The following is a 14,502-nucleotide window of genomic DNA, read 5'->3' on the forward strand; positions in this document are numbered from 1 at the left end:
ATTTAAAAGCAGTGAACTGTGGCACTGGAGAAATTTTCTCTTTTCTAACATTTGGGAGAAGTCTTTAATTCCAGCACTAATGTTACACACTATGTAGAGGAGGCGAATCCCTCTGCAGATACCCCTGTGAGGCCCCCTTGGCATTTTCTCTGAGATAAGAAAAACTACTTACTTAGAATGACTCATGCTAGAAAAATGTAGACTTTCTCTTACTAGAATATTATTGGTTGGAATTGATTCTTTATAATTGGTTGTTTCACACAAAGAACTCTGTATCCTATTTACTTTTGATCTCCCCCAAAACCCTATAAAAGTACATGTAGTGCCCACCCATGTATTTGTAAAATTCCTGCACGACCCCCTTCACAGAACAAAAGCCTGTGGAAAAAGTCTGAGCTGTTCTCTCGGTCTTTTTCTGTTGGCTGATGAAGGTTGATGTGAGCAAGGATGAAATCACAACAGAGCTGACTGCCTGAAGGGCCAGTGCTTACATACCTTGTAACTGATCCCCTGCCCAAGAAAAGCAGGGGCAGGGGGGAAAAAAAAATTACAACACTAAGTACCACAACAGTCAGAACTATCTTGTCTCAGCTGCAAAACCAACTGACAAAGCAGAAGATTCTGTAGATTCATCTTTCCACAGAGGACATTTCTGTATCTACATCACACCAAAACTTCTGTACCACTGATAAACTTGGCATCAAGAGAGTCTTAGTCATAAATTGGGTCTGCATTGATTTCACTTTATTAAAACAACATTGCTGCTACTTTTTTAAATATCCCATTAATTTACATGTTATGTGCATGTTGACTGTAAACTATAACTCCAATTTAAAGTTCTTGTTTTGCATGCTTTTCTTATTTGTCTTTTCAAGGATCACTTTTTTCCAGAATTCTACCTTCTTTTCTTTCAACTTTCTGCCTTTCTTTTGCTGTAGATTTATCTGCAAGTATTCTTCATTTAGGTTGTAAGATGGCCATTCAACCAGACCCTCTCCATTAGGATTTCTGTAAGCAAGAGGAAAGAAACAGTGAGTGCCCTTTTCAGTCACAGGGGAATTCAATCACTCAAGATAAGACTGAATCAATAAACCAGCCTATTTCCCATGGAGCCTGTGCAAAGCAGCAATATCTGACATGAATCTCATGATTCTTACCCATTTCGAGCAAAGTTAGCCCAGTACTTCATTACAGTTCTGCTGAGGTTCTTCTCTTCCTCTGTGACTTCACCTGGAAGACAAAACACAGAACAGTTACTCTGTGTGGCAGAAATCAAGACATGGCTACTGCAGCAGCAGCCATTTCCATGTGTGAATATGGTGTAAAAAAATTGGCAATTGCAACAGAAACACACCACCAGCAAAAACAGCAGCAATACAGCAAGTATCATGGGATTTCAGCACTCCTCAGGAGTGATTTCAGCATAATTACCCTACTGTAAAAATCAGAGAATTCAGGAACATGGAGATAAGGTGCTGTGCCTGTAACCTTCCAGGAAATTGAAGCAGAACTAAAAAACGCCCATGTGTCCTGCATCCCAGTAAAACTCCAGGAATTGTGAAAACTCTGTGTTTCCTGGATCCCATTCTAGTTTTGTGGGACTGAAATTCTCCCTGTTATTCAGAGCGTGACTAGGCAAAAATTTCTTTGCTCTCACACAAGATGGTGCCACTCCATTTCTCAGCACTTCAAGAGTATTTCTTTAAATATAGTTACAAATAAACTCACTGTACCACTAGGTGAGAATTATTTCAGTTCCTACGTGTTTTTAATTATAAATACATCTCAATACACTAAGAAAAATGTTTGGTATTTTCAAGGCCTTCGTAAATTCAGGCAAAGAGGAAAAGAAGTGCCAGTGTCTTCTAGTGCCAAAGTAAGTAAAGTAAAAAAGAAAAATATATATTTATATAAGCAAAAGGAAAAGGCTCTGGTAACAGATTAACAAAGAGCTTTACAACATAGCTGGATTGCTCCAAAGTTCAAAAGAGTAAAAGGAAATACTTTCACTTATGTTGGCTTTGACCAGACTATGAACTACTGTGCAAATGACAAAAATTAAAGCAAGAAAAAAAAATTCACATAAAATAAGCAGAATTTTTTTGTCTCTGTCAAAATAAGAATTGTTCCTAATCTGTTCCATGGGAAAGAAAATACTCCATGTTGAGTATTACTGTCTCAGGCATATGTAATTAAGGACTATTGCTGAATTCATAATATTCCTTTAGGAAGTGGCATCATGTTTCTTAATTGTTCAGTGTTTGACAGATTCATTGGGAATGTAGCAATGTGGGTTTCTGCCAGAAGGAACTTCCAGAATGCCATGGAAATTTAGGGAGTATACCCTTAATCCTCCCTCAGTGGACTGGTTCCATTTGAATAAATGCTCAAGTATTAATTGAACTGTCAGGCAAAACAGAACCATTCAATCTTCACACAGAAAATGAAACACTGGAATTCCACAATTTGCTCTGAACACAGCTGGAATCACTTTCTGCAAAAGAGACCAAGTCCCCCATTCTCTGGAGCCTGACAGCTCCAGTGGGATTTCCTGGCAAAGAAGAGACACCGGCCTAAACTCCTCAGGAAAAGAAATGATTCTGGATTTCCTGCTTCCCAAGCATTCTGCAAGTTTAATTGTCCTTTCCTTTAATTTCATTTTCAGCCAAAGTTATTTAGCAAAATTATGCACAGTGCTGGGATAATGACAGTGAATTTTCTAGCAAATATCCTATTTACTGAATTGCTGACAAGATGTGGAACTTACTGTGCTTCAGAATGAGCAAACTGTAAAGGAAAGAAGATGATGGTTAAATGTTTAACACCAATTCTGCCAGAAGAAAGGCTTATGGCTTGGTCTCACTGCCAATATATGCACTTTTATATGATGGAAATGAATAGAACAATGAATAGAGAAATGCCACGGTCACAGGACCAATTCAGGAATGAATGGTGTCTGTTCCTTACTTCGGAGCTGGATGTCCCCAGCCAGAAATGGCCCCCCAAAGACAAAACCAACTTCATCCCCATGGTCAGCCTTCACATAGTCTGGTTTGCTATCCCAGTATGCACTGGGCCGGTGCTGGAATTCAAAGAAGTAGGTAGGAGCTCCAGACTCTGCAAGACATTTAGAGAGTTACAGAAGAGATACATAAACTACAGCTGTCATCAGCTGTTTAAAATACTGCTTTAAACAAGGCTTTATACTGGGCACATTTCTAGTGTAATTGTTACATTCAAATTAAGAACTCAGCATTTACACACACACACACACAAAAAAAATCTGAAGATCCACCCTAAGGAAACTTACAGAAAACAAATTATCAAATTATTTCCACTTTTGAGTATCTTGGCATGGCTTGTCTACAAATAAACAACTGAAAATTTACAGACCACAGAGCTGACTTCCCAAGTAGCCAAGGGCCAAAGGACAAAGGTTGCTTTGATGTGTTTTAACTTTTAAGCCTGCATACTTCAGTTAGCAAACATTTACCTGTATTACCATGCTCTGCTCTCAATACACTGTGATTATGAGCACAGTGCAAGACACTTACACAGAGCTAAGGGGTTACACAACCCTGCAGACCTGTTTCACTCCTCATGTTCCTAGGGGGAATCTCAGTAAGGGTTGCCTACATATGACAGGATTTGTGTCTGCATCACTTGATCCAGCCTGCAGCAGGAGGTTTGAGTGTCCCACTGCTGTTGATCAGCTTACCCCTATGATAATTCAGTGCTTTAATGGCTGGCATGACAATTGCCATGTCCCCCAGCAGGTCCAGGAATCGGTCCCGTAGCTCTGCAGGGTCCTCTGTGTCTCCCAGATATTCATCTAAGATCATGGGCAGAAAATCTGAAGGTACATCCTATGAGACAAGAAACAAACAGACAAACAATCACTGTCTGAATTAGCAGCTAAAATTGCCATTTTTTAAATTTCAGAGATTCTGGAAAGGCACAAATGTCCAGGACAGCACCCATGTTGATGAGAAACAAAACCTATTCACGCTTTTTGTGGGCAAAAAATACCAAACAAACCAAGCACCTCAGGTCAAATTTGCACCAGATTTATATGGGTTAAAACTCTACAGGAATAAGTATAGATCCAGCAATTTCTCCTGACAATATCTTTGGCTTCTGTTTTCTTTAGGAGAAGAGAGATGGGAATCACAAAAATAAATTCTCAGTCCTTGAAAGATTCATGGACCATTAGACAAGAGAACAAGACCAATGGGATCTCCAAACACAGTCTAAGTTTTCAGGGTTAGAATTTGCTGCTTGAAAGACATACTTCAAAACTAGGAGTGCAAAGTAACTACTTTAAAAGCAACATTTAATGTAGGTTTTAAACATACTGAAAAATACAGCTTGAAACTCCCTAAGCAGGAGATTAGTCATGAGATGCCTTAACATTAGGGATACTATTACAGTGATCCCACAAATATGTAAGATAAAAGTATTGGTTGAGGTCTAGAATGAAAAAGGCATTTTCCCAAATCCCAGGCCTGACTCAATCCTATTTCTGTGTAATTCCATGCACCCTGGTCCTGTCAAGTTTGCTGGGACTCTCCCCAAAGCATAACCTCAGCCCTCAGTAACACCATGACTCAAGCAGTGAGACCCATATCTGTTACATACATGAAAAAGAAAATTTAATTCTCAAATTAGATTAGTGCAGCAGTACTTACGATCATTGGTAGAAAAACCTCCGTAGTTGAGGCAATTGATTTTCTATCTCCTATTTCCCTCAAACTTTTCATTTTTGATGTCTGTACAGAGAAAAAAAAATGTTATTAGCACCTTTCAATGTCTCCATTATTTTAAACAATGGAACTATATTATTCCATTAATTCTTACTACTGGTGTTCACTCTTGAAGCATCATATCATATGCAAAAGTGCAGCACAATGCAGCAGCTGTCTTGAAAAGCTTGTATTTACTGCAGTAAATATTGCCTTGGTTTCTACATAAACCATTCCTAATATATAGTTTATCTTTAAATCAACATTAAGAAACTTGTATGACTAGAAAACACGGGGGCAGAATTGAAGCAAAAAGCTGCTTCTTTCTCACAGGCTTATTTTCACTCTGTGGGGGGAGATCTTAAGTCACTGGCAGTCTGTCTCTAGCCCAATTGTTTGAGCCCTTTGAAATAAGGATAACGCAGTGTTCCTCCTCTTTTACAGCATTACATAAAACAACTCCTCTGTCTGCAAAATAAATTGAAACAGGTTTCACTTTCATTGTTCTTCTGGGACTTACAATCAGCACATTCCCAGTGACAGGTGCTTCCTAGATTCAGAACAAATGCTTTGTACTAATCAAAGGAACCAAAATATTTAGGAAATAAAAGAAAGGGGCAAGAAAGAGAGAGGACACAAATCCATCTCCTGTAGTTTTTGTGCACTGAGAGCATTTGCTCATGTTTTGGAGTTACCCACTGAGAAAGGGCTGGACACTCTGCCCCAGTGAGATTTTCAAACAAAAGCTCTTTCTGCAGGGTGGTAATGATACCCAGGGGAAGCTGGGCTAGGTGGTCAGTGGCACATTTTTAAGCACACTGTGCACCAACCCTGATTACTGACCCTTGTGGGGGAAAGGATTGGCTTTATTTGTCTTTCAGTAATAAGTCCTTGATTGTTGCATTCTTTTTCCTCTCTCTGCCTGGATGAAGGATTAAAATTCTAGGATAAGAAAACACTGCCCAAAGTTGATGTTCCAACTGATGTGTCCATATAGTTTAACCTGCAGGATGAAGCCTCTCTCACCCTCTTGTGACCCAGTGGTTCTGGATCACTGCAGAGCCATGATGCAAGGGATGTTTACCTTGTATGTATTCCCAACAATGCAAAGACTTGTTCTATCACTTAACACAAACATTACAAACACATTTAAATAAAGAACAGTCATTAAACTACCGATCTAATATTCCAGCCAAATTCATTGTTGGTGACTCCTATCATGAATGGGACTGCATTGAATTCTTTTGCAGCCAGTATCTCTTCAGGTGGCTTATTAAGAAACACTCCATCCAAAACTAAGGGTAGAAATGAGATTTCCTGAAGGAAGAGAGAAAAAAAGAGATCAAATTAGCTGTTAATAGTATTTCCAACTTTTCCTTCAAGTCCACATTAAATATCCTAAGTGGAAAAAAGGGCTTTAAGAAATTCAAGGATCTACAGCCAGTGTAACATAAATTTAGTTTGGCACAGGATAAAATATAGGCCTGGCTGGGTCAAGGTATAGTGGAATGTAATGGGTTCCTGATTCTGTGCTGTTCTGACATTAAAACACAGTGGTGCTCAAACACTGCTCACAACCTCACAGGTGCTGTGATGCTGCCAAAACTTCCAGAAAGAAATTACGTCCGAAATTATTTCCACATTTAAAGAGTATTTTGGCAAAAGATAAGAAAAATCAACTTTGGAACGGACCACCAATGAACTCTGATCACAGGCAGAGCTAAAGTTTTGCAAGTGAGCCATTAAAAAAGTTCTGTTGCTATGAAGTCTCACCTACCTTGCTGTTAAGGACTATGTGCTCTGCCTCCTGCTTCCTCAAGCAGTTCAGCAGGGAGAGGGAACTGCTTGTCTCACACTTGAAGATACTGGCAATTTTCTGAAAATTATCAACAAAGATAAGCACTGTTATTATACACACTGCTGTTAACAGCTTGATTTAGTGGCAGATTTAGGTGAGCTTGATAGATCTTTGAGTGATTTATTTTAGTATAGAAATGCTACAGTTTGATCACAGTACCTCTCTTTCTTGTTGTATTTCCATTCACTATTTTTCAAACTTTGCTGTAGAGATAATACAAGCTTGTAGCATAAACCAAATTAGAAAAGAAAATTCAGAAAGATTTACATTATCACTATCTGCCACTACAGGAAAAGATATTAAAAGACACTTACAGAAAATTATTTTATTTTAAGGGTTTTAATATTTAATTAATTTACTTCACATAAAGGTCTTCCCTAAAAGACTGTAGGTCAATAAAACTGAATTCTTCTTCTGGATTCTTGTTAAATTTTCCAGCATAAATGTCACAGTTACTATATAGAGAACACAGGGTATGGAAATGGACATTTGCCTAGCTTGACAAAATACTTTTGTTAGCCCACAGCTGTTACAATCATTAACAGCTGTATGATCTATTTCTAACATCAAACAGACCAAAATTAAACAGGTGTGCTGCAACAATAAATTGGATTAACTTTGTTGCACAGTATGCGATGAGATTTCCCCCTTTTCTCTTTTAAACAAATTATCTCATATAAGTATCCTATTTTAGGTTATAAAGACTTTAAAATGCAAAAAAAAAAAATAGCTTACCTTAAGATCTGTTGAAAGATGTAAATCTTTACTGGGAGGAATTAGAATTCCACTCTCTGATATTGCTTTATGAAAGAGACCCTTAGACAAAGGAGATAACACCTGACAAGAAGGGAAGAACAAAAAAGTATTCTATATTAACATCCTTACACATAACTTTATGCTAGTTATAGTCTAGTCAGCTCCTGGATTCAGTTGGGAATTATGCATCTTTATTTGCTAAATCTCCAGATTTTGCCCAATGTACTGTTAAACTTACTGTAAAAAAAAAACAGATTAAGCCTGAAATGTTGTATTATTGAGCTTTTGAACATTTTTATTTTTATCTACTATATACCTACATGTGCAAAAACAGAGCAAGATCCTGCAGATACCCCAAAGAGAGTGACAGATGCTGGGTCTCCACCGAAGTGCTCAATATTTCCTTGGACCCACCGAAGAGCTGCGACCTGATCCAAGTAGGCCCAGTTCCCACGGGCGTGCTCGTCACCAGTGCTGAAAGGAAAGCAGCAGAGCCACTCCTCAGAACAGTGACAGTACCATAACAAAGGCAATCTCAGCAATCTGTGTTCTGTGCAGTGACCTACAGCCCCTCAGGGTCACTCCTCGGGCCCTGACTCCCCTCTCTCCTCACCTCTGCACAGGTGCATCCCCAGCCTTAACCCTACCTTGAGTTTTTGCTTTACACAGCAGAGGATGGAAGCAAAGGCCAGAACAAACATCCTGTCCAGCACCAGATAAGACCAGCTATTATCTGGGTAGATTTATATGTGATAGCAGGCTGTAATCACATGGCCATGCAGATGGTACAGACATTTCTGGGTGTTCTGAAATCCTGATGTCAGTCAATTATGTACATTTAAACCACTGGAACAGTGGGAAGCTGATACAGAAGTTCAGCAGATTTGACAAACAGAACTACCCGTGCTTCAAACATGACAGCAAGTGCTTGTAAAAAGTGAAACAGGTGTTCTTACTTGAAGTACCCAAGGAGTCCCAGTCTGTACTGAATTATTACCACCACAACATTCTCGTAGGCTGACAGGGCAGAGCCATCATACCGAGCAGTACCACCAAATATAAAATTGCCTCCGTGGATCCACACCATTACCTTGGAAACAAAAAGGTGAGACACACCTTTATGCACTGGTTTGCAGATCTCACTTGAAAAAGGAAAACATCAGAGAATTAGGAACACCAAGCCACCAAAGCACAATGGCTGCTGAATTTCAGATTGGTGGACTTTGAATTTTACACGCTAATATTATTTCTGCTTGTGCAGCATCAGATTTTCAAAAGCAATTAAGTCTCTTAGGAGCAATCATTACTTGCAAGCTTTATAAAACCCAAGTTTGTTCAATGGTACATACAGGTAACTTGTCCCTCTTGCTTGAGCCAGCAGGGCTGTAAACACTCAGATACAAACAGTCCTCAGAAGTTTGGAAGGCAAGGTGTTTTTCTTTGAAGTTTTTTTCAGCTATTTTCAACATGGACAGATCTTGAGGACAACTTCAGAAAAAAAAATAAAAGCAAGGAAAAAAAAAACAAGAAAAAAAAAGGCAGCACAATTATTAGTACTAAATCTGCAATAGCACCAATATAACAACTGTAGAGAAAACACACTTCTCTTGACCCTGGCTGAATCCCTACAGGGTGCCTGAATTTCTGAGAGGTGCAGCCTGTAAAAGCACATCTCCACACCTGTGTTAGAAATACTCCAATACTAGCAGTGTATCCACTACCAAATATAAACTCCTCAGCAAAAACAGGCCTCTGCACCCCAATAAACACAGCTCTGACCAGCATGGGCAGGTTCTATCTACAAATAATCAGCTCTCACAGTGGTGGGTAAGAGGTTGCATCTCTCAGACCAGTCCAAGGTTCAGGTGGTTCAGGTGGGGAAAACCTCAAGGGTCCAAGAGGGGCTTTTGCAAAAGGAATTCCAAGGAAAACATTCACAAGCTTGTCTGTCCCCTTCACATTTGTCTGTGTTCCTTTGAGCCGTCCAAGTGCAATAGTCACTTCTGGCTCAGCACCACTCTGTCCTAAGTAAGACAAAAGGTAAAAAAAAAGAAATTAAACTCCATCTTCATAGTTATCACATAGAACTTTTCTGTTAAGTATTTTTAACTTAGTGTTTAATGTAAAACATTTCAATTTTGTTCAGTTTTCATTTTGCTTTGGTGCAGTGACAGACACTGACAAACCCTCCTGCCAGTGATGCCTGGAGCTAGGCAGGGCAGAGTTTAGTCACCGTGCAAGAGCAAATAGCAGAACTATTAAAATTTCCTAAATTTATCATTCAACGATTTTTTTTTTGAGAATTCAGAAATGTTGCAGCTTTCTACCTTTTAAAAAACACAGAAAGCTTTATTTTCATTAAATCATCTCAAAAAAGTGTCATCTCACAAAACCAGTGATTTTTGCAACATGAAGGCATTTTTGCAGATTGGTAAGCAAAGCATAAAAGATTTACTGCCTTTGAAAAAATCATTGGAACTTGTTAGTGCAGTGGCCTCCCCGGGGAGCAGCAACAACAGATTGCAGGGCTCACCTCCTGTCCCGCACACGAGGAACGCCGCTTTGCAAAACAAGGCGCAAAGCAACGCGATCGGGCTCAGAGGAGGCATCTTCACACCCGATGGAGCCCCCGGTGATTCTCTCCGGTTTAAAGCGGAAGGAGAGGGGACAAAGGTCCCAGCGAAGGCAGCGGGTGCACGGAGCGCCTGAAGCCGGAACCACCTGGAGCCAAACCCGATCCTGGCAATGGCCCAGCACCGCCCGGGAGCGCCGAACGCAGGTCATCATCCACCGCTGTCGGTGCCACCGGCAGAGAAAACACGGCACGTCGGAACAGACTTAAATACTGTAAAGTTCTTAAAAACCCCCCCTTAAAACAACAAAAACCTCACCAAAACACCACCACAAACAAAACAAAGCAACAAAACTCCGACACCCTCCCCCACCAGCCATGACTGGAGATTATTTGTAATCTACAGATTACAAATCTAGAGACTAACAATAAAAAGATTAAAAACAAACAAAAAAAAACAAGCAAAAAATTAATTCCTGCCTTAATCCCCTTTTGGAGGAGTGTTTGACGCCCAAGTATATCATCGCTACAGCCTATCATTCCAGTTGAAATCAGTTGAAATTTGCGTGGCTTTTTTTTTTTTTTTTGTTTGACTCCTTAAAGTAAGTAACAGATGAGATAACCAACTTTAATCGGAGCATCCTTGGCAGCACCGGGCGCAGCCCGGAAGGCCCTGGCGGACACTGCACCGCCGACTCCATTCTCTTCCAGCCCGGTGATGCAGCCCCGCGATACAGGGAAGCACAACAGCCCCGCCCCGGCCCCCGGGAACCGCCCGAGGAACCGGGCCCGGCCCCGCTCCCGCCCAGGCCGGTGCGGCGCCGATCGCGGTCCGGGCTGGTTCCGGTCCGGGCTGGTTCCGGTCCGGGCTGGTTCCGGTTCCGGTGCGGTGCGGGTGCCGCCATGGTGGGCTCGGGTCCGGGCGCAGCGCCGCTGGAGAACGCGAACCCCCTCATCTACCGGCGCTCCGGGGAGCGCCCCGTGACGGCCCGCGAGGAGGACGACGAGCTGCCCGATGCCATCGACGACCGGGAGATCTTCGATATCCTGCGGGAGCGGCGGGCAGGGCAGGGCAGGGCCGGGCGGGCGCGGGCGGGCAGGGCCGGGCAACGCCGCTTTCCTTAACCCGCACATCTCATCCGCTCCATCAATGATCCCGAGCACCCGCTCACCCTGGAGGAGCTGAACGTCGTCGAGCAAATGCGAGTGAAAGTGAGATCCCTCCGGCATGTGCTGCCTCAGCCGTCCGGATAACTAATTGATTTTTTTCTAATACTTGAAAATATTTACAGTAGTGCCTAAATATAGTACTGAAAAATGTCAATGAACAAATCTACGAGCGGGTCGGATTTGCCCTCGGGGAGGTTCGGGTGCGAGCAGCGGGTGTGTTGTGTGTGCCGCAGGTGAACGATGCCGAGAGCACGGTGTCGGTGGAGTTCACCCCCACCATCCCGCACTGCAGCATGGCCACCCTCATCGGCCTCTCCATCAAGGTCAAACTGCTCCGCTCTCTGCCTGAGAGATTCAAGGTGAGAAGTCAAATCGCTCGGCAAAGCAAAAGAGGGGGATTGCTTTTGGAAAAAAAAATAAAACGGAAATAAACAAATAAACTAGTTTGCAGTGAAAAATAACTAGAGTGTTTTTTCATTTTTTGTGTGAGGGAGACTGCAGGAAGCAGAGAGGGCAGTGGGCTGAAAGCAGCGCACAGTTGTGGTTCTGGGGCTGTTGTCATGGGCTGGGGATTCTGAGGGGAGTCACAGCAGTGCTCTGGGGCACAGCAGGAGGAGAGGTCTCACCCTTGTCTGAAACAGGCTTAAGCACATGCAAATGCAGAATACTCTGCAATTTTAGACTTTTATTCTGTCGTATAGAGTAACTGATAGTGGCAAGGATGTCCTTTCTGCCTTCTTTTTGTTACTATCCTATTTATATTGGTTTGAACTTAAATCTTCCAACGTGTTGTTGAACCCATCCCCTGTTTCTTTTGTGCTGCTGTTTCAGCTGGATGTTCATATAACGCCAGGAACACATGCCTCTGAGCATGCAGGTAAGGCTTTTAGTCCTCTCTTGTGTGGTCTTTACATTTGTTTTAATCTTGCAAACTAGCGAGGAGGGAGATTCCCACAGCTGCAGAGCAGCTGCTCAGTGTCTGGAACTTTCTGTGCGTCAGATTCTGGGAGATGTTCCAGAACAGGAACATGGAGTATCACTTAGATTGTCCTGTAGTGTTCTTTAAACATCTCTTCAGGCAACCAGTGCTCTCAGACAGTCACTGATTTGCCTGAGCACTCAGAAGAAGGGAGGAAAATGGGGATTTCTCACGTTATGCCCCTGGAGCAGCTCCCTGCTGCTGAATCACAGCCAGCTCACTGCAAAGCTGTGATGACAGAGAGGCTCTGCCTTGAGACAGCAGCTCTGGGGTGCACTTGGCATCCTCAGAGCTGCAGCACCATGGCAACTGTGATTATGTGGCTCAACGTGAAGACATCGAGTCCCAATGTCCTGACTGGTTTCTTGTGGGCTTTTTCCTGCACAGTTAATAAACAACTTGCTGATAAAGAACGTGTGGCAGCTGCTTTGGAAAACTCTCACCTGCTGGAAGTGGTGAATCAGTGTTTGTCTGCTCGGTCATAATTGCCTGGTGAGGAAATGATTGATATTGTGATCTGTTAAACTGATTTTTGTATATAAGTGGTGATGTTACAATTTACATGAATCTATGAGCAAAATAAAATCACTTAAATCCTCTTGAGAAAACATTTCTTTGCTTTTTCAAAGAATAATATATGGGGAGTTAGCTTACAGACAGCTACAAAAATATAAAAGATTGTATTTTTTTATTGTATGAGTTATTGCACAAGTACAATGTTCCATTGAAAATATTCTTTTCAACCTGTTTTTTACTGGTTTCTCACTGCTAAAAGTAAGGTGTAAGCTGCATTTTGGAAGTGGATTTTGCATACTGGACTTCACAAGTACACCAAGATAACTTTTAGTTAAAATCTTTACATTCCTGTGACAGTTTTGGACTGCTAATACAATTTACTTTCAGACATCACAGGTGGTACAAGCTGGTGTGTGCAAAGTTGGAGGACAATTAGCAGAAAGTGTCCACACTTCCAAATCATGTATCTGGTTTTAATTATCTTAGATTAGGCAGTTATGGAGGGCTCTTTAGACCTGTGTGAAACAGGAATTATTTTTAACTACTACTTCACTGTGGTAGGAAATACAGTGTCTTTGAGGGGGGTTTTATTTGTGCACCTGCAATACAGGAGTCATTACCAGTTCTCAGTATGAGCAGCCCAGCAGGCTCTGCTGAATGATTGTCCTGGCAGTGTTTGACTGCTAAAGGACAAGTTTTGCTCTAAATGCCTTGAGATTTAATGCTAAAACCCAGCCTATGCTTCTGGTCTGGGAGCTGTGGCATTCACTAAACTGTTGTCTTTGGCAGACATTAACAATAGAAAAACTCTTTAAGAATTAATTTGAATTTTTGTAGAAGATGTCTCTAGTCCTGGACCACATGGAAAACCAACAACCAGTTATTAAATCCTGTTGGGTATTTTAGTGTGTGCACCCATTGTAACGTTGCCTTCTTTGCCATCACTTATCTGGAAAGTAAGAAATAAAGGTTTGAAAATATTTGAAAATATAGGTTGTGCTCACCAGTTTGATGGTAGTGCTTTGTACTCCAGTAGCATTTTCTCTGGGAGGGTCTCAGATGCTGTCTGAAAAGGGTGAAGCTTATGGACTGTGAAAAGCTCAGCCTGGCAGTCCAGTCCAGTGCTCCAAGTGTGACATCCAAAGTCGCACAGCAAAGCAGGAGAGAAACAAATCCAGACTTTCCCATTTCAGAACTGAGCCTTCCTGTCTGCACAGGGCTACAGAAGCCAACTCTGCAGCAGCATCAGCCTGCTCACTTGGCTCAGCATCCTTTGAATGGGCAGCACTGCTGGGATGTATGAATGAAACTGCAAATAAAGACAGTATTTATGTAATATTGGGCAAGGAACAGAATGACCCAGCTTTCCTCTGCTTCCTGTTAAATCACTGCACTGATTAGTTCTGACATTGCCAACATTTGCACCACAGATAAAACTCCAGCTATGGTAATGTATGCAGGCAGCTCCTGGGCACCACTTGTGGTTGGTTTAATTTTGTTTTCGGGTTTTTGGTGGCATTTTAAAAGAAAACAAATTTTGTCCCTAGATTTTGGGGAAGAAAGAATTGCATGTATATGCCGGGGGAGTACAGGAGGATGACTAAGCTGTCAACAGATTGCTTCCCCTTCTCTCCAAACAGAGAAAGGATCAGTAAATGGTGCTTTACTGAAGCTCTCTGCTTGGCTTTCACCACTACATAATATTAGTGTTAAATAATTTATTGGGGTGTTGGCACCTGCCTCGTGAAGCACGCTGTGCACAGCAGCCCTGGGGATGCCTTTGTACCATTTACCTTGTGAGAGAAGCAACAGAATGTGTTTGATGGTTTATGTTTGTAGTTAATAGTTGGGGGATGAATTTTCAGTAAGGGGAATCTGCTGGGGGTTTTCAGACAAGAGGTCTGACTTC

General features: G+C 41.8%; 2 protein-coding genes across 3 annotated transcripts; one reads left to right on the forward strand and one right to left on the reverse strand.

Moving 5' to 3' along the window:
- Positions 1-732: 732 nt before the first annotated feature.
- Positions 733-10,652, reverse strand: CES2 (carboxylesterase 2). Of its 2 annotated transcripts, XM_062499789.1 has the most exons (14): positions 10,556-10,652; positions 9,890-10,149; positions 9,176-9,380; positions 8,706-8,844; positions 8,313-8,446; positions 7,677-7,830; positions 7,336-7,437; positions 6,520-6,618; positions 5,919-6,059; positions 4,689-4,769; positions 3,719-3,866; positions 2,968-3,117; positions 1,158-1,230; positions 733-1,008 (listed from the first exon to the last, which is right to left on the reverse strand). In XM_062499789.1, exons 2-14 carry the CDS (start codon positions 9,963-9,965, stop codon positions 819-821), a joined length of 1,692 nt encoding a protein of 563 aa, XP_062355773.1. In that variant the 5' UTR covers positions 9,966-10,149; positions 10,556-10,652; the 3' UTR covers positions 733-818. The 2 variants fall into 2 exon arrangements, with proteins under 2 accessions (XP_062355773.1, XP_062355772.1); XM_062499788.1 differs by lacking the exon at positions 10,556-10,652 and having other exon boundaries at positions 9,890-10,499.
- Positions 10,653-10,706: 54 nt separating this feature from the next.
- On the forward strand, positions 10,707-13,527 carry CIAO2B (cytosolic iron-sulfur assembly component 2B). Its single transcript, XM_062499790.1, has 5 exons — positions 10,707-10,970; positions 11,061-11,140; positions 11,332-11,457; positions 11,930-11,975; positions 12,465-13,527. The coding sequence occupies exons 1-5, from the start codon at positions 10,832-10,834 to the stop codon at positions 12,560-12,562; spliced, it is 489 nt and encodes a 162-aa protein (XP_062355774.1). The 5' UTR covers positions 10,707-10,831; the 3' UTR covers positions 12,563-13,527.
- The last annotated feature ends 975 nt before the right edge of the window (positions 13,528-14,502 follow it).

The sequence above is a fragment of the Cinclus cinclus genome, chromosome 11, assembly GCF_963662255.1.
Source record: "Cinclus cinclus chromosome 11, bCinCin1.1, whole genome shotgun sequence".
NCBI classification, from domain to species: Eukaryota; Metazoa; Chordata; class Aves; order Passeriformes; family Cinclidae; genus Cinclus; species Cinclus cinclus.